Genomic DNA, 19,515 nt, shown 5'->3' with positions numbered 1-19,515 from the left:
ATAGCTGGATTATAGGATAATCACATTATTAGTTTTTTGAGAACCTGCCTAACTTTTTTCCAGAATGGATGTATCATTTTACATTCCCACTAGCAATGTATCAATGATCCAGTTTCTCCGCACCCTCACCAGAATTTGGTGTTGTCATTATTTTTTATTTTTTATTGTAATCATTCTGATAGGTGTGTAGTTGAAATCTCATTGTGGATTTAATTTGCGTTTCCTTGATGACTCATCCTGTTAAACATCTTTTCATGTGCTTTACTGCCATCTGTTTATCATCTTCAGTGAAAGGTCTGTGCACGTCTTTTGGTTATTTTCCAATTGGGTTGTTTTTCACTGTTGAGTTTTGATGTTCTTTATATATTCAAGATAGTAGTCCTTTGTTGGATAGGTGTTGTATTATTTTCCTATGGCTACTGTAACAGATCACCGCCCAGAGGGTGTCTTAAGACAACAGAAATGTATTCTCCCCAGTTCTAGAGGCTAGAAGTCCAAAACCAGGGTATCAGCAGGGTTGTACTACCTCTGGAAGAAAAGCCTTCTTTGCTTCTTCCAGCGTCTAGTAGCTGTCAGCATTCCTAAACTACGGTCACCTCTCTCTGTCTCTGCTCAGTCTTCACATCGCCTTCTCTGTGTGTTTGCCTGGTGGCTGCATCTCTCCACCCTTTACCTCCATCTTCACATCACCTTTCTTTCACTATGTATTTGTCAAATCACCCTCTGCCTTTCTCTTACAAAGATTCTTGTGATGGCATTTAGGGCCCACCTGGGTAACTGAAAAATAATATCCTTATCTCAAAATCTTTAGCTTAACTACATCTGCAAAGACCCCTTGTCACAGCCCATCTATTTTGAAAATATTAACTAATAAAAGTTTTAAAGGAAAAAAAAAACCCTTTTTCCAAATAACATTTACAAGTTCCAGGGATTGGACTCGATATGTGTAAGTACCCATTATTCAGCCTACTACAGGTAGTTTGCAAACATTTTCTCCCAGTCAGTAACTTGTCTTTTTATCCTCTTAACAGGGCCTTTCACACATCAAGAAAAATTTTTCATTTTCATAAGATACAATTTATCATTTTTTCCTTTTGTAGATCATGCTTTTGGTGTCCAGAAGTTTACCTTTTTTACCTTTTGTAAGATGGGCTACTTGAGAAGCAAATAGGTGAGGCCCATCTATTTCACGGCACTGGATGAAGAGTCATGTCTGCAATCCAAGATACTTATTACAGGAGTAAATGTAGGCTGGAATGAAAGTTAGAGCAAATTTATTTGTGACCTTTGTATGTGTGAAGACCTCGATGGCAAGCTGGTATACCAACACAGAAAAAGCTCTGTTTTAAAAGGCAAGAGACAACTAACTAAAGGGAATTGAACCTGGCCAACTTGCCCTAGCATATTGTAGCAAAGGAGTTAGAATCAAACTGAATCTTGAGCAAACTAACAAAGTAATTCTAGATCATGAACCTGAGAAAAAATATAGCTACACAAAAACATTATTGCAACAATTGATGAAATTTGAATACAGATCCAAGATTAGGAAATAGTGTTCTATCAATGTAGAATGTTCCGGTTTTGATCGTTGTACTGAGACTGTGTTAAGAGAATGTCCTTTATTCCTAGGAAAGACATGTAAGGTTTCTTAGCAGTAGAAGCACTGTGTCTTCTACTTACTTTCAAATGGAATAGATCTGTTCCCAGGTAGAGATGGAATGATAGGTCACTCTCCAGAATGAGGTTTAGAACCTAAGGGGTCATGAGGGTGGGTGGCCAAAGGAGGCCGGTTGTTCTAGAATTGGGCATTCACTACAATGGTTCTCAGATTTGACTGTATATTAGAATCACCTGGAAGTGTTTAAAAATCCCTAGTGCCTGAGCGTTACTCCATCTATCTGCTTACCAAATCAAGAAATCTTGGGGTGCCTGGGTGGCTCAGTCGGTTAAGCGGCCAACTTCGGCTCAGGTCATGATCTCACGGTCTGTGAGTTCGAGCCCCGCGTCGGGCTCTGTGCTGACAGAGAAGCACTGTCTTAGAGTTCTGCTACTCCAAATGTGCCCCACAGACCAGCAGCATCAGCAACACCTGGGAGCTTGTTAGAAATACAGAATCTCGGGCTCAGCCTCACGTCTAGTGAATCAGAATCTGCATTTTAACAAGATTTCCAGGTGATTTATATGCACATAAAAGTCTGATGAACATCAGAATCACCTGGAGAACAAATACAGCTGAGAAAGGCCCAGGCTTGTCGAGGCAGGATAAGGCCCACACCTCCGTATTTTTACCCAGTTCCTCAGTGAAAGAGTTTCAGTATCTGACCATCCCAATCTGTCTCTTACGTAAGGTAAAATTTATCTTCCCTCAGTGCACATTTCCATTCTCCCAATCTGGCAAACTTAGCCAACCACTGTTAGATGGAATAATTCACTATTTAATGTTCTGCAGCTGAGGTAATTTACTAGTAAAATTTACAGGTGCCTAGAACTAACCATATTTTCTCTTTATTATAACTCCATACTAAATCATGAAAAAATCTGATGCTATTAATAAACATTACCTTTCTATTTGAGCAAAATAATATTTAAAGGATAAGAATGCTGGAATAATAGTAAATTGGAATTTTTTCCCATTGTTTCACGTTGCACAAGAAGCTGATACATTTCATATGGAACTATACATGCTAATATAACAGGACTGCCATAGATATAGTCTAAGAAATAATTAGCTTGGAGTTTTACAAGTATGTGGACATCTCTAGACTATTCTAGAAACTGCATTCTAGTTACCGTACCTCTTTTACCATTGGCCTCTTTCTCAGATATCAGCCCCCTTTTACTCTGATACATAGTACTGTCTTAAGGCAAAACTTACCTTCTCTCAATGCACATTTCCAGTCTAGTCCTTCAGCCCTTGTACACCCAACAAAGATGCTGTTTGTTTGGGGGTTTTCTGAAGAAAGTTGTTTATGAAAGAAATTATAAAATTACATAATCAAATGGAATTAAGATTTCCAAGGATAAACAGAAATGTGTCAAAATAGAGTGTCAAAGGTAGACACTTGAGAATATTTGTATAAGAGAAATGAATGTTGAATAAACATGTTTCTAGTCACAACGAATAGAGTTCAGTGTGTATGATTCATAAAGTTGTTTTTTTTTTAATGAGAAGGAAAACTGTAGCAGAATTTTAATCTTTGTTTAGTTTCACCTAAAAATTGGAGTGAGAGGGCACTGGAAGAAGGTAGCAGCTGAAATTTCACAGTTTCAGGACTTTGCATGCAGTTTTGAAATAATCTCTGTGATTGTTCTTTTTATCCCTCCTTTGCTCTAGAATAATGAGCCATGCATCTCTGTAATGGGTGGCTAAATTAGGTGAGGTTGTTAATAAGGTGAGGCATGAACACTTGTTGGAGGGAAATACAAGAAACCACTTCAAGAAACTGTGAGACTTTCAGTAAATCATATACCCTCCAAAATCTATAACTTGAAGGAGATCAAACAAAACAAACTAATTTTAATTCAATTTCAACATTCTTATTATCCCTTTAACACAACTGTTTTACTGATCTATAGGTGCTTACTAGTTCACTACATCAACACATAACACAAAAGCAAACTTAGCCATAAAAATAGCATAACATTAGTGATTTGTGTTTATAACATAAAGCTTTAATGAAAATGACCCATGTCTGGCAGGTGCATATCCCCTCCCCATGACACACCTATGACATTAATAACAAATTGACAAGGACATTATTTCACCTGAGTATAATGCTAACTCAGAATCCTTCTTAACACAAAGTTGACAGTCATTGCCTCATTTGTTCATGCATGCAAACAAAGATTTATTTACTCTGTGCCTCTTCTGGGATCCAATATAAAACAAGACAGACACAGCTCTGTCATCATACAGCTTATACATTTTAGGAGAGACATTGAAATAAGTAATTATGATGATGTAATGTGACATGAAAGATGAAACCATTTTTGCTATACTTGCTTTAGGATTAGACTCTTCTTAAGCTAGAAGCTTAAGAAAATATGTCATGAAACTTACCTAGTTCCCTATATAAGGACTTCCACTCTTTTTTTTTTTTTTAATGTTTATTTATTTTTGTAAGATAGAAAAAGCACAAGCAGGGCAGGGGCAGAGAGAGAGGAAGACACAGAATCTGAAGAATGTGAAGCAGTTTCCAGGCTCTGAGCTGTTAGGACAGAGCCTGATGCAGGGCTCGAACTCACAAACTGTGAGATCATGACCTGAGCTGAAGTCAGACACTTAACTGACTGAGCCACTGAGGTGCCCCAGGACTTCTACACTTATTAGATATTCCTGCAAAAGGGAGGTTTGAAATGTTCATTATAGCTGTACACATTGCTACTCCAATAATATAGTGGTTCTATTATTAAGAGAGAAGAAGGGATATCAGGTAGGCAAGAGCAGTCTCTGCCTGAGTGTTTAAAAATACATTTGTTCTGTGAATGAATGAAATCTTAAAGTCACTCCATTGCTTCAATTCCTTCAGTTAATAATATTCATTTTCTCACTCCCATTTAGCAATACTCATTCCCTTACTATCTTAGATCATTAGCATCCTTAACTATTATTATTATTACATCATTGTTATGTAACTTTACACAGGTGTATACCTTGTTCTCCCAACTAAATTAAGCCTTATGAATACCTTTTTATTTATAGAATACCATCAATATGCTATAAATTACTTCACTTAATAAGTCCGTTATTCTGTTTGGGCTGCTCTAACAAAATATCACTGTCCTGATGGCTTATAAACAACAGAAGTTTACTTCCCACAGCTCCTGAGGCTGAGAAGTCCAGGATCATGGTGCTGGCAGATTCAGTTTTTAGTGAGGGTTCCTTGGTTCACAGCAGGTGACTTCTCCCTGTGTCCTCACAGAGTGGAAGGGGCTAGGAAGCTCTGTGGGATCTCTTTTGTAAGAGCACTAATCCCATTCATGAGGGCTCTGCCTTCCTGCCCTAAGTACTCCCAAAGACCCCACCTCCTAACATCCCATTGGGCATAAAGATTTCAAACATAACAATTTGGGAAGAAAACAAATACTCAGACTGTAAGTAATTCCCAATATTTGAAGGAATAACATACTTCAAAAAAGAAATAAGGGAAATAACCACTTTCTATCATGACAGTTACTACATGTCTCAAATTGGGTTTTTTGTTTGTTTTTTATATTTTAGAGACAGAGAGAGAGAGAGAGAGAGAGAGCGAGCACACACATGCAAGCAGGGGAGGGGAAGAGAGATGGAAACAGAATCTGAAGCAGGCTCCAGGCTCCGAGCTATCAGCACAGAGCCCAATGCGGGACTCGAACTCACAAGCAGTGAGATCATGACCTGAGCCAAAGTCGGACACTTAACCAACTGAGCCACCCAGGTGCCCCTGTTTGTTTTTTAAATTGCATTTTTTAAAATGTTTGAGACAGAGAGAGAAAGAACATGAACAGGGGAGGGGCAGAGAGAGAGGGAGGCAGAATCCAAAGCAGGATCCAGGCTCTGAGCTGTCAGTACAGAGCCCGACACCGGGCTTGAGCCCACCAACCATGAGATTATGACCTTAGCCAAAGTCAGACACTTAACTGGCTGAGCAACCCAGGTGCCCCACAAATTGGGGTTTTTTTAATGTTTATTTATTTTGTGTGTGTGTGTGTGTGTGTGTGTGTGTGTGTGAGAGAGAGAGAGAGAGAGAGAGAGAGAGAGAGAGAGAGAGAAAGTGGGGGAGGAGCAGAGAGAGACAGGGAGAGGGAGAATCCCAAACAGGCTCCATGCTGTTAAGGCAGAGCCTGATGCAGGGCTCGAACTCATGAACTGTGAGATCATGACCATCCAGGCACCCCTCAAATTGTTTTAAGTGTGCTCCTACCATGGATTTTTACAAGTATAACAACATTAATGAAAACAAAAATCAAGAAGCTCTAGATAATTCTAACCAATCATTATCCCATTAAACATATTTTAAGAAGGTAGAATTTGCATATGTGACAAAGTAAAGGGATAGAAAAATATTTTCCAAACAGAAACCAAATGAAGTAGCTATACTTAATTCAGACAAAATAGACTGTAAGCAAAAACTATAACAAGAGATAAAAAGGTCATTATATAATGGAAAGATGTCAATTCATTAAGAGGACATAATACTTATAAATATACACATATCCAATATTGGAATACCTAAATATATTCAGCAAATACTAATACATTAAAGGGAACAATAGGCAACAATACAAAAATAGGAGGGGAATTTAATGCCACACTTTCAACAAAAGATAATAATCCAGATAGAAAAATCAAGGAAACATGGGACTTCAACCACACTTTAGACCAGATGGACCTAATAGACATATACAGAACATTCTATCCAATAGCATAACACTCATTCTTCTCAAGCACATATGGAACATTCTCCAGAATAGATCATTTCTTAGATCACATATCAAGTCTTAGCAAATTTACAAAGACTGAAGTCATACCCTGTATCTTCTCCAACCACAATGGTATGAAACTAGAAATCACTAATAGGAGGAAAACTGGAAAATTCACAAATATGTAAAAATTAAACAACGCACTCCTAAACAACCAATGGGTCAAAAATGAACTCAAAAGGGAAATCAGGGCACCTGGCTGGCTCAGTTGGTAGAGCATGTGACCTTTGATATTGGTATTGTAAATCAGAGTCCCATGTTGGGTGTAAAGATTACTTAAAAATAGAAAAAAAAAATTTTTTTTAAAAAAAAGGAGATCAAAAAACATCTTGAAACACACAATAATGGAAATACAACATACCAAAATTTATGGGACTCAACAAAAGCAGTGCTAAGAGGAAAGTTTGTGGCAATAAATGTCTGCATTTTAAAAAGGGAAGGAGCGCCTGAGTTGCTCAGTCGGTTAAGTGACCAACTCTTGATTTCAGCCCGGGGCATGATCTTATGCTTCATGGGTTTGAGACACATCAGGCTCCATGCTGACAGGATGGAGCGTGCTTGGGATCCTCTCTCTACCTCCCTTTCTACCTCTACCCTGCTCATGCTCTCCCTCTCTCAAAAATAAATAAATAAAACTTAAAAAAAATTGTAAAAGGGGAAGAAAAGAAGAAAGATCTTAAAGAATTAACTTTACACATTGTGGAGTCATAGTGAGCTAGTTTGATTCATCATGAAAAGAAGAAAGATCTTAAATAATTAACTTTACACATCAAGGACCTAGAAAAAGAAGAACTAAGCCACTCTGAAATGTACAAAAGTTATCTATACTTCTACTCTGGTGATATTTTGTCTCTTTGGTGGATCAGACACCCCAAGCTCAGCCATTTCTATTCTTCAAGGCCCTATAAAACAGACTCAATCTAAAGTTTGATCATTCTCAAAATGAGAAGGGACAAGGTACCTTCCAAAGTCAGAACCTTCAAGACCTTGCTGAAGGCCAGCTACATAATTTGTGTGGGCCAATGCAAAATGAAAATGTGTGAGGCCCTTCTTCAAAATGCAAGACAAATGTGCCAGGAAAGATACAAAAATATAAAGTTTTTCCCTTTCTTCCATATCTCTCTCAATTCATCATTGTGTTTTATTCATCTGACATTTAAAGTCATTCTCAGTAAAAGCAAATTTTAAATTTCAAACATTAGCATGAATTGTACCATTCATCTTTATATCATACAATGCTAGTTTTAGATGCAAACATTTAACTTGAATGTGCACAATCACCAAAATCACATCATTCATATCTCAGAGCTCTTGCATGCATATGTATTTCATTCTTACCAGAACAGTAGAAAAGCTGCACAAGACTCACTGAACTGTTTTTAGTTCTTTAAATGTGCACATTCTACCAACATTTTCTACCTTCCACTAATGAGATGGACTGAAAAGAAAAAGAATTTTGGCTTGTCCTATCTTTTTCCTTCTATATCATCATTTTTAGTGTAAGTTGTTAGAAAGTAGTAATGTTCTTCAGTCATGTTTCATAGACACCATTGTCATTCTGTGTTCAATACAGCTTACAGGTTAATAACAAAACCTCAAAAGACAATGAACAGGACTAGATCTGTAATGGGCATACTACAGTTCTCTACTAAAACACAATTTTTCTGTCTGTAGCCACTCTATTTTTACCAAAGATAATTTTGGTAACACTGATTTGTTTGTGAAAAAGGTCTAGTCTTATTAAATTTGGCCTGGTTATTTACACAAGTGCAGCAAGAACAGTGATTTTATGCATGTTTTAAAATATGATATTTCAGTTAAAGATTTGCTAATATCCAAGGGGCTTCATTGGCTCCATATAATTAACTTTAGTTATTCTTAAAACTGATAAGAAGCAATCTCAGATTACGTTTTTAAAAGTCTCTTTCGGCTAAGAAGCATGAAAGTTCAGTGAGACCCAAAGTGAATATAGAAGTTCAAAGATAAAATCGTTAAGAATTTCAAACAAAGAAATAGCCAAGAAATAACCCCACTATAATATGGTTAATTAATCTTTGACAAAGGAGTCAAGAATATGCAATGGGAAAAAAAAAAAAGTCTCTTCAACAAATGATGTTAGGAAAAGTGGACAGCTATATTCAAAAGAATGAAAACTGGACCACTTTCTTACACCATACACAAATATAAGCTAAAATTGATTAAGGATCTAGGGGCACCTGGGTGGCTCAGTTGGTTAAGCGTCTGACTTCGGCTCAGGTCATGATCTCACAGTCTGTGAGTTTGAGCCCCACATTGGGCTCTGTGCTGACAGGTCAGAGCCTGGAGCCTGCTTCGGATTCTGTGTCTCCCTCTCTCTCTGTCTCTCCCCAACTCACACTCTCTCTCAAAAATAAATAAAACTTCAAAAAAAATTTTTTTATTTATTATTATTTTTTTAATTTTTTAAAATAAATAAAATAAAATTGATTAAGGACCTAAACATGAGACCTGAAACCATAAAAATCCTACAAGAGAACATAGGCAATAATTTCTCTGACAGGAGCCGTAGCAACAGGGGTGCCTGTATGGCTTAGTTGGTTGAGTGTCCAACTCTTGATTTCAGCTCAGGTCATGATCTCACAGTTAGTGCGTTCAACCCCTCATTGGGCTCTGCACTGATAGTGTGCAGCCTGCTTGGGATTCTCTCTCTATGCCCCTCACCCATGCTCTCTCTCTCTCTCAAAACAAATAAAATTAAAAAAAAAAAAGTCCCCACTCCTTCTTTCCCTCCCCCATGGCTCCAACCTAAATCATCTCCCCACCCAAACCCCAAGCTCCCTGAAATTCCCTTGGAATCATTTTTTAAAAATTTGGATAGGTCTCCGGAGGCAAGGAAAAGAAAAGCAAAAATATACTATTGGGACTACATCAAAATACAAAGCTTCTGCACAGTGAAGGAAACAGTCAACAAAACTAAAAGACAGCTTACTGAATGGGACAAGATATTTACAAATGGCATATCAGATAAAGGGTTACTATCCAAAATATATAAAGAACTTATACAATTCAATACCAAAATAAGAATAAGAATAATAACACAATTAAACCATGGGCAGAAGGCATGAATAGACATTTCTCCAAAGACACACAGATGGTCAACAAACACAATAAAAAAATGTTCAACATCATTCATTATCAGGGAAGTAAAAATCAAAACCACAATGAGATATCACCTTATACCTGTCAGAGAGCTAATGTCTAAAACTCAAGAAACAACAAGTCTTGGCAAGGATGTGGAGAGGGGCACCTGGGTGGCTCAGTTGGTTAAGCATCTGACTTCGGTTCGGGCCATGATCTTACGATTCATGGGTTCCAGCCCAACGTCAGGCTCTGTGCTGACAGCTCAGAGCCTGGAGCCTGCTTCAAATTCTGTGTCTCCCTGTCTCTCTGCTCCTCCCCCACTTGTTCTCTGTCTCTGTCTCTGTCTCTCTCAAAAATAAATAAAAGCATTAAAAAAAAGAAAAAGGATGTGGAGAAAATGGAACCCCTGTGCACTGTTAGTGGGAAGGCAAACTGGCGTAGCCACTGTGGAAAACAGTATAGAGATTCCTCAAAAAATTAAAAATAGAACTACCATATGATCCAGTAAGTCCCCAAGAATACAAAAACACTTATTTGAAAAGATATATGCATCCCCATGATTATTGCAGCATTATTTACAACAGCCAAATTATGGAAGCAATCCAAGTGTCCATCTATAGATGAATGGATAAAGAAGACGTGTGTGTGTGTGTGTGTGTGTGTGTAATATTACTCAGCCATGAGCAAAGAATGAAATCTTGCCATCTGCATCAACATGGGAGGATCTAGAGAGTGTAATGCTAAGTGAAATAAGCCAGTCAGAGAAAGACAAATACCATATGATTTCACTCCTATGTGGAATTTAAGAAACAAAACAAACAAACAAAACAAACAAAGAAAAAGAGAAACCAAGAAACAGACTCTACACTATAGAAAGCGAACTGATGGTTGCCAGAGGGGAGGTGGGTGGGGATATGGGTGAAATGAGTGAAGGGGATTAAGAGTACATTTACCCAGCTCCTGGGTGGCTCAGTCGGTTAAAAGTCTGACTTCTGCTCAGGTCATGATCTTGCGGTTTGGGAGTCTGAGTCCCCATTGGGCTCTCTAGGCTGTCAGCACACAGCCCACTTCAGATCCTCTGTCCCCTGCTCTCTCTGCCCTCCCCACCTCCAAAGCTGGCATATGCACACACACTCACTCTTTCTCAAAAAAAAAAATTAAAAAAAAAAAGTATGCTTATTATGATGAGCCCTAAGTAATATATAGAATTGTTCAATTGCCATACTTATACCCAAAACTAATATAACACCGTATGTTAACTATACTAGAATTAAAAATGTTTTTTAATTGTTAAGAATTTAAAGATGACAGCAGAGCACTATACCAGGATGAAGGCCTACTGAGCATGGAGCCCCAAGTATAAAGTGTGTCACAGAAGCCATTTAGTGGGCATCCTGATGACGATATGGCAATTGGGGCAGCAAGAGACACAAATGGACACACAAAGTGCGCGTTATCTCATTTGTTCACGTGCCTGTTCTATTGTCTCATCAGACTTCACTTACAAGTCACAAGTGCAAAAACAAATTATTAAGCACTTCAAGATGGCAAAAGCAGAGCATTAAACCGAGTGCAAGGCCTTTCTGAGCATAGGTCGCGTGTTCATGAAGCAGCCCTGCTCTCACTTTCCAATTCATACCCTCTGGCCTCAAGCAATAAGAAAATTTTAAAAATCTCTAACCCTTTTTTCTTCTCTTTAATCTTCTCCAATGACTGTCAAACGTATTCATAAATATCCCAACCACAATTAGTTTTATCATCTTTTCAATTCAAACAAGCAAACAACTGGATCCACAACTTATATTACCTGTTATTGTTTCCTATATTAAACATCTACCATAGTTTAAACCCTTTGGGTACTTAATCCTTCCAAGTAAAGAAGTTTATAAAATCACCTCTGTAAGAGGCAGTTAGTTACCCTTCCAGTTTTCTTCCTTTGACTAAACAAACAATGCTTAAGATTTTCCACTTTGGGCTGTAGCAGTACTTAGTGCTGTATTCTATTCTAGACTTCTTCAGCCTAGAATGTACCCATTTTGTATTCTTTCAGAGGAGGGTTGAAAGGCAACATCCCCTACCATATTAGGTACTTTCTTCCATGGACTACTCTACTGCATGTATCTCCAGTCCATTCTTTTTTTTAATTTTTTTTTTAACGTTTATTTATTTTTGAGACAGAGAGAGACAGAGCATGAACGGGAGCGGGGCAGAGAGAGAGGGAGACACAGAATGGGCAGCAGGCTCCACGCTCCGAGCCATCAGCCCAGAGCCGGACGCGGGGCTCAAACTCACAGACCACGAGATCGTGACCTGAGCAGAAGTTGGACGCTTGCGACTGAGCCACCCAGGCGCCCCTAGTCCATTCTTATCTCAAGTCACATATTAACTCATAATCCATTAGAATATGTGTTCTATTAGAATAACAATTCTCAACCAGGAATTACCAGAAAGCCGTAGGGTGGATGAAGGGAGTCATCAGAAAAGGCCCCCATGTTGTGAGTCCTAGGATTTTTCTGAAAAGAAAACTAGAGCTTTAATAGATGTACAAATGGGTCTATGATCCTCCACACCTCAAAAATTTTAAGAATCACCTCACTGGATTCTCTTACTTGATAAAACTTCAAAGTATGAGATTGGTCAGTATAATCTGGCATCATTCAGCATCTAACCCTGTTTTCCAAAGTTCTGGCACCTCTAGGAAATTATAATTTTATAAACAGAACTGGACACTTTGATTCACTTTTGTATTTTTAGGATGCAATTAAACATACATTTCTAGCACTTAAAAGATTTGTCAAATATATTTGGATTATAATTTAACCCACAGTACTTCACACAATTCATGATTTTATTTTTTTTATTTTTATTTTTTGTTTTTTAACGTTTATTTATTTTTGAGACAGAGAGAGACAGAGCATGAACGGGGAGGGTCAGAGAGAGAGGGAGACACAGAATCTGAAAGAGGCTCCAGGCTCTGAGCGGTCAGCACAGAGCCCGACGCAGGGCTCGAATTCAGGGACCGCGAGATCGTGACCGGAGCCGAAGTCAGACGCTTAACCGACTGAGCCACCCAGGCGCCCCCACAATTCATGATTTTAAATAAAGACAAATTAAATCACATCTGAATTTCTAAACCTAAATATTAGATAGTGACACTTGGAATTGTTCCAAAATTCCTGGAAAGCATGTCATTCTCTTGAAATAAACTTAGCATAAAAGGCGGCAAAGAGGTCCTTACAAGGCGTGTCTGAATCTGACTTGGTCAACGGTATTTGGCAAAGTTGGCAAAAACCTAGGAGAATGCAACAACAAATTCTGTGAAAGGCCCATGAATCTGGAACATAAGCAGTAGACGACAATTGATGAAGGTAGTGTTGCAGCAATTGGAATCATCAACACTGATACCACACGAACAAAGCACGTAATATACATCTGAAAATGAGTCATTTCAATTTTTTGCAGAGCAAAAATCTCCATTATTAATAAACTGATGACACCAACAGAGATAAGCAGAATCCAAGAGGAATCCAGTGCAGTGAGGTCAGGAAACCACAGGACCCCACTAGTAGGTAACTGTTCCTGAATAGAAAAACCTACATCTGAATGTGTTGCCCCTGTGCTAAAATTCCAAAGAGCAACAGACATGAAGATCCACATTGGAAACCGAATCCAGACCAACACAGTGGCTTTGAGAGGGTGGCAGTTATCCCGAACATACAGCTCTGAAACCAGCCTCCCCGTATTCTTTAGGTAAGTTGGCCTGGCAACTCTTTTGGACCACCTCAACTGATCTGCACTAACTGCACCTTCTTGGTTAAGATGCCTTGCAATGCTTTTTATCTCTGGCTGCAAATTTTCCACCTTGGCCAGGACGTAGTGCCAGTAAGCGTGCGGTAGTAGGGGCGGGGGAGGGGGGTGTAGACCACGCCCAGCAGGACCTCGGTGGTTAGGACAACACGGGACCACTAGGGCAGACCTGTGGCAGCGTGCGTGCGGAGTAGCACCTGCTCTGCGTCTGTACCAGTGCTGATGTGGCCAGGTCCTCGCCCCAGCTGCCAGGGACGTGGCCACTGCCGGAGCCAACTGCCAAGACTGACGCCGCCAACCCACACCCGCAGAGCAGAGTGATTCATGGCACCGTGGACGTTGGCACAAGAGGCAGGCCCCTGGCCCCAAGTTGCAGTGCAGCCACCTACCGCCAAAGCCGGCAAAACATGTCTGGGTTGACCTTTCTTCTTGATGCTTCTGCACCTGTAAGCCACACTGCCCAGAGTAGAAAACTAAGCACTAGTGGAAGTGATGTGGCTCATAACACCTGCAGACCAAGTTGTTGGCTAAAGACAGATATTCTCATCTCTTCCACTCAAGCCAGAAAGGCGTGAGGTGAGGATTAGACAAGGGAAGGAGGTAAATGTTATCTAAAAAAAAAAAAAAAAAAAAATTCTTTATGATGAGCTGAATATCTAAATTGAAAACAATTGCTTAGGTTTCATTTACTTATTCTTTTATTGTCCCAATGAATATTTACTAACTGCAAATTGCTAATTAGAGGCTGAATATTCAACTATAAGCAGGCATGTATAGTTCTACCCTTATGCAAGTTGAACAAATAGGCAATGAATGACAAGTCAATGCCACAAGGGGTACCAAAGGAAAAGTGCATGCATAGCACTAAGGATGTACAAATCGGACTATTAAGGAGGCTTTGGGAACAGATAAGTCTTTCTGGAAGAATTCACCTCTACAATGACCTGCGGCATGAGTAAGACTAACTGGTCTCAGAAAGAAGAAAGACTGTTCTTGACCAACAAAACAGCATGGGCAAAAGCAGCAAGATGAATTACAAGGAAATGAAAGAAAATTCAGAAGAGGTGGAACATAGAACCATGGGGTTCTTCAATAACCAAATACCTTTAGGAGTTTGAACTCTATCTTAAATGCAGTGAGGAGCTATTTAAGAGTTTCATATTCAATCATATTTGCTTTGTCAAACCATCATTCTATGAATAACATAAGGGAGTGGAGTCCGCGATCAGAGTAGGTACTGGTACAGTTCACAGTTAAGATTAGGTATTTGGCTGGATTGGGGTATGGAAAATAGTGGGGTTTGGACGTGAAAAATACCTAAAAGGTAGAATTGACAGGACTCAGTGATTGACGGGACGTGGAAAGGCTAAGGGAGAATAAAATATCAATAAAGAAAATTTTCCAGACTTCTGGATCAGTAGCTTTACGTGTGCTAGTGCCATTTCCCGAGGGTTAAAGCGCCAGAGGTAGCCAAAGAACCCGGGGCTGAATATTTCAGATATCTGCAACTTCCCTAATCCTGTTCATCCAAAATTTGTTTCCTATTTTGGTTTTAATGTCCCCTACAAGATGCCTCTGTGCAGCCGGCCGACCGCTTCGGCGGGCAGACAATCAAGGAAATTCTTCTCACAAGAGGGAGCCCTCGAGTGCAATCCCAAAGACGGGAAACTGTAAGACTAAAGAAACAGGAAGCTTTTGAACGCCCTAAAATACCCACCCTTAGAGATATCGCAGCCGATCCAACCCGAAAAGCCAATGACTCTGGGCAGAAACATACCGACAGGTCAAGGCGCTCCCTAATGACTCCGCCCCCTCGGGAGGGGGCACGGTAGATACCCGGATGTGGATGCTCGGTGTGAGTCACGTGACGCAGCCCGGTGAGGCGGGACTCCTGGCAGCGCAGTCGCCTCACGTGACCTCCTGCCAGTCAGCCAATGGGTGAGCGCGGCGGCGAATTTCGAATGTGGTGGCGTTAGCCGGCGGGCGACTGGGGACGGGGCCTAGACCTGGAGGGGCCGAAGCACAGGCTACGCCGGCCAGACAGCTTCGCGAAACCTTGGAATGTAAGGAGGAGGGCGACAGCTGCGGCAGAAGTGGTGGCCAAGGTACTGTTTTGGACGTACCTGTGGGAGGAAGATCTCCCGGCCCTCTTCCGGCAACACCCCCCGCCCCCGACTTTCCTCGAGCCCCTCCGTGAAAGAGAAAGCCGCGGGTTTTCCAGGTGTGGAACTGGGGTGTCGTGGTCCCTGTTCGTCTGCCCTCAGGGGTCTCTCTGTCGTTCTAAGTTCGGTGGCCAAAAGCTCGGGCTGTGGAGTCGGTTTGACCCCGACACTTTCTCTGTTCGTCCACTCGACATGCGCTTCCTGAGGCTCCATTTTCCTCTTGTTAAGTAAATGGGGACGCGAACCCCCTGCCTTGCAGAATTTTGTAGATTCCGTGATCTGTAAAAGCATTAGTAGTTAAAGCCCGGCTTGACGTGAGGGCACACAAACTGGCAGCTGTTCTTTGTGCAGCCCTATACCCTTGACGTCCTGTTTTGCTTCTTCGGTTTGCCTGGAGAAGCTAGCACTGGTCGGTGTCGTTCCTGGCTGCCTCAGCAGCAGGAATGATGGAAGCATTATGACGGAGATCAGATAGATATTCCAGGTTCTTCTGAATCCAGACGCCTTACCCGAATGCTCTAGAGACTGACCCTTCCCGCCCTGTGACCTGTTTCCATTCGTTCTCTCCACCACACCCCCCTGTACTTCGGCCTAGATAGGAAACTTCTTATACGGCAGTTTTCTTTCGTGATTTTAAGTTAATTAAAAGTAATAACGAAAATATTTTAGGTACGTTGTTAAACTAACTTGATCAGTTGCTTAATCTGGGTGACTTGTCAAACATCTCCTGTTCGAACTTTGAAAACTTCCATTGTGATACGCTGTTTTTATACAACCCACTTAACGTTAGTGCTTTAAAAAAAAAGAGTTGTGTTAGCTCTACTGGAAACATCCCAGTATGTGTTGTATCTACATCGTCAAAGAGAAAATAACAAATGAGTTCTACATTGAACACCCCCAGACAGTGCATAGAGGAAAATAAATATGGGCTGGAGAAAATACTCAAGAAAACGTAAGGTTCAGCAAAATTATTTGACTGGCTTAGAGCAGATGAAGGTATCTTTTGTAGTGAAAATTGTAAGTATGGTTGTAGGAAACAGGAATTATTTCTTGCAATTCTGTGATCTGCAAAGTGCAATCTAGGGTAAAAGATGTTCATGAAAAGTAGTTCGATACGCTTAGTAGCAGAATATTTAAGCAAATCTGATTTGCAGCGTTGAAGGATTTAAATATATTTATGTGTTAATATATTCAGTAGCATATTTCACTGTCACTGCTCGTTTTACTACTTTCAACTGTATGTAGAACAACTGTTATTTAATGTCTTGTTTGCTGTTCTCATGATTTACTAAGAGCTAACAGACCTGAGTTTTAAAAATAACTTTGAGAAAACTGGCATGTTGCTCTGCCTCAGTTCCTGCTCTCTCTAGTTCTAGAATTGTTATAATAACCTATTAAGATTGTATATAGTGCTACATAGTTTCAACCTCTGAGGATTACCTTGACTGTCTTGGGAGTGTGTGCAAATCTTAAGTATTGGGTTAAAAGAGTGTGGAAGAATAACTGTTTCTTGATTAATTCTATCCAATGACCTAATGTGATAAATTAATAATGTAGAGAAGAACTGGAAAACAAAGCCCACATACAAGATTACCTCTGAACTAATGCTGGAAGTCTAGTGAACACTAAATGCGGGTCATAAACATTGTCTGTAGGAAACATAAATAATAATAACATCAAAATATAACATTAAGTATTTCCCATAATGCCTGGTATATAGCAAGCCCCCAGTGGGTATTTGTTAAGGAATAAATAAGTGGCATATTACAGAGTCTTTGGGTTGAAATGCATATTTATTAATTTTCCCTGTAAAGTACCTGAGGAGGATAACATTATGCCAAAATGTTAATGAGGTTTAAAAGCTGCAAAATCTAAGTTATTACCAGGTTAGCCAGCTTCTTTAAGCTGATTCAACAGTTACTAAGTCTATTTAATCCATTCTTTATGAACAACCTGTGTTTTCAATCTTGTTTTATATTTGATATTATCTCTTAGAAAAATTAAATACTTTTTACTGTTTTAAATTCCTAGGCAGAAGATGGCCAAGGAAAGGTGCCTTAAAAAGTCCTTTCAAGATAGTCTTGAAGACATAAAGAAACGAATGAAAGAGAAAAGGAGTAAAAATTTGGCAGAGATCGGCAAACGAAAGTCTTTTATACCTGCGCCATGCCAAATAATCAGTAAGAGATTTTCATGTTGTCCTTTTGCTTCGCTTTTTAAGCTTATATTTAATACATAATAAAAAAAATTTATCCTCTTTCAGCCAACTCTTCTACACTGTTAAAAAACTACCAAGACAACAACAGAATGTTAGCTTTAGCTTTGGAAAATGAAAAATCCAAAGTGAGAGAAGCCCAAGATATCATCTTACAACTGAGAAAAGAATGTTACTACCTCACATGTCAGCTACATGCATTGAAAGAAAAACTGGCTTCACAACAAACCGGAGAAACTACTCAGGTATTTTCATTACAAACGTTGAATTTCTTAGGAAAAAATGTGAAATCAGTGAATTGGTAATTTAGATCAATTATGTTATATAAATTCATTACTGACCGATAGCTCTGTTATTAGTGAATTGATCAAAACATACATGATTGAGGCTTGTGCTTGTATAACTTGGTTCTGAAAGCAGGTAGCAAGACAAGGTACAGAAGAAAGAGTTTAGCCTTTTGCACTGCTGGTCCTTTCAACCGTTCAGCTAAGTGAGTCAAATATAGGGCAACTCAGCTAAAGGTCTAAAAGTGGTAGTTGAAGCGGACTAGTCCAAAAGTTTTAATCAGTGCTATAAATCTTAGCTTTTCTATGTAGCTGTGTTATACCTAGTGAGGTCTTATAAGAACTGCCTTAATTTGGGAGAGGGGGCATTTAAGTGTTTTTTGGAGAGTCCTTTTTACCTACTAGTTGGTTAAATAAGGAAAGGTATACATTAATTCCCAAACAAGAACTATCCTAAACATTTTGCTGTTTATATTTTACTCTTATTCTGTTGTATTCAAGGTTACATGGAAGAGTCAGCCAAAATATAACAGATGTGGAGAAAGCTTGATATTCTTTGTGTCCCACTGCACATTGATCCCAAGAAGAGAGAAATGATGAGCCAGGTTCTCCTTTCCTCTTCCCAGGAAAACTGCTTGGGGCAGAGAGAGAGAAAGCAGTGGTGCATGTCAGGTGTTGACAGAAACAAGTTTACTTTTTTCCTGGGCGGCCATCTGTTTGCTGTGCCAGTGAAGACAGTTGTGTTGGCACTTAGGCCAGGAAACCAGAGAAGAAAGCCAGACCATAGCGATTAGGGGAAGGGTAAAGACTCGGGAAGGGAATTAAAGTCACCTCTCCACTGACAGCAAGAGTCAGTGATGAAAGTGATTCCATATTTTTTTCTGTGTATGATATACAGAATGTACATACACATACATATATGCAATATATACATATACGGTATAGCAGAGAATTGGCTATAAAAGATTTAATATAATTTTCCTTTATGTGAGGGTTAGATTATTTAAAACTTTTTGGTTTTTTGGGATTTTTTCCCCTTCAGAATATAATCTTTCCTAATTTTTTTTCTTTTCCTTGTTTAGTCAACTAGTAAGAAAAAAAAAATCCCTCCAAAGACATTTGAATGTTCCTTTTCCCTTTCCAAAGTTTTTGGTGAAATCATATATAAATAGTGAGAAATGAATACCCAATGAGACAATCACAAAAACAATGGGGGAAAAAATCTGTCATTGCAGGCCTTTTGACATTTATCAGTGCTTTCTGAGTATTTATTAAAACATATTATTAGCTGGGGCGCCTGAGTGGCTCAGTCAGTCAAGCATCTGACTCTTGGTTTCAGCTCAGGTCATGATCTCTCAGTTTGTGGGATCGAGCCCCATGTCGGGCTCTGCACTGACAGTGGGTAGCCAGCATGGGATTCTCTCTCTCTCTCTCTCTCTCTCTCTCTCCCTCTCCCTCTCCCTCT

The 19,515-nt window shown here is 39.5% G+C and overlaps 2 protein-coding genes across 4 annotated transcripts in view; one reads left to right on the top strand and one right to left on the bottom strand.

Moving 5' to 3' along the window:
- Positions 1-11,975: 11,975 nt before the first annotated feature.
- Positions 11,976-14,342, bottom strand: LOC125921653 (cytochrome c oxidase assembly protein COX18, mitochondrial-like). The gene is given in 3 exon segments (XM_049629220.1): positions 11,976-12,875; positions 12,877-13,869; positions 14,322-14,342. Coding segments are annotated over 3 exon segments (1,119 nt in total). The 3' UTR covers positions 11,976-12,770.
- Positions 14,343-15,328: 986 nt separating this feature from the next.
- SGO1 (shugoshin 1) overlaps positions 15,329-19,515 on the top strand; it is a 13,744-nt gene continuing 9,557 nt past the window's right edge. Inside the window, exons 1-3 of one of the 3 annotated variants that reach the window (XM_049628870.1) lie at positions 15,329-15,494; positions 17,583-17,731; positions 17,815-18,011. In XM_049628870.1, coding sequence (XP_049484827.1) covers positions 17,590-17,731; positions 17,815-18,011 — 339 coding nt within the window. In that variant the 5' untranslated portion in view covers positions 15,329-15,494; positions 17,583-17,589. Of the gene's footprint in view, positions 15,611-17,393; positions 17,732-17,814; positions 18,012-19,515 lie in introns of those variants that run through there. The other 2 variants (XM_049628869.1, XM_049628871.1) reach the window with 2 other exon arrangements.

The sequence above is a fragment of the Panthera uncia genome, chromosome C2 (genome assembly GCF_023721935.1).
Source record: "Panthera uncia isolate 11264 chromosome C2, Puncia_PCG_1.0, whole genome shotgun sequence".
NCBI lineage: Eukaryota > Metazoa > Chordata > Mammalia > Carnivora > Felidae > Panthera > Panthera uncia.
The sequence above is the reverse complement of the archived record's forward strand: the minus strand, read 5'-3'. Positions and strand labels throughout refer to the sequence as shown.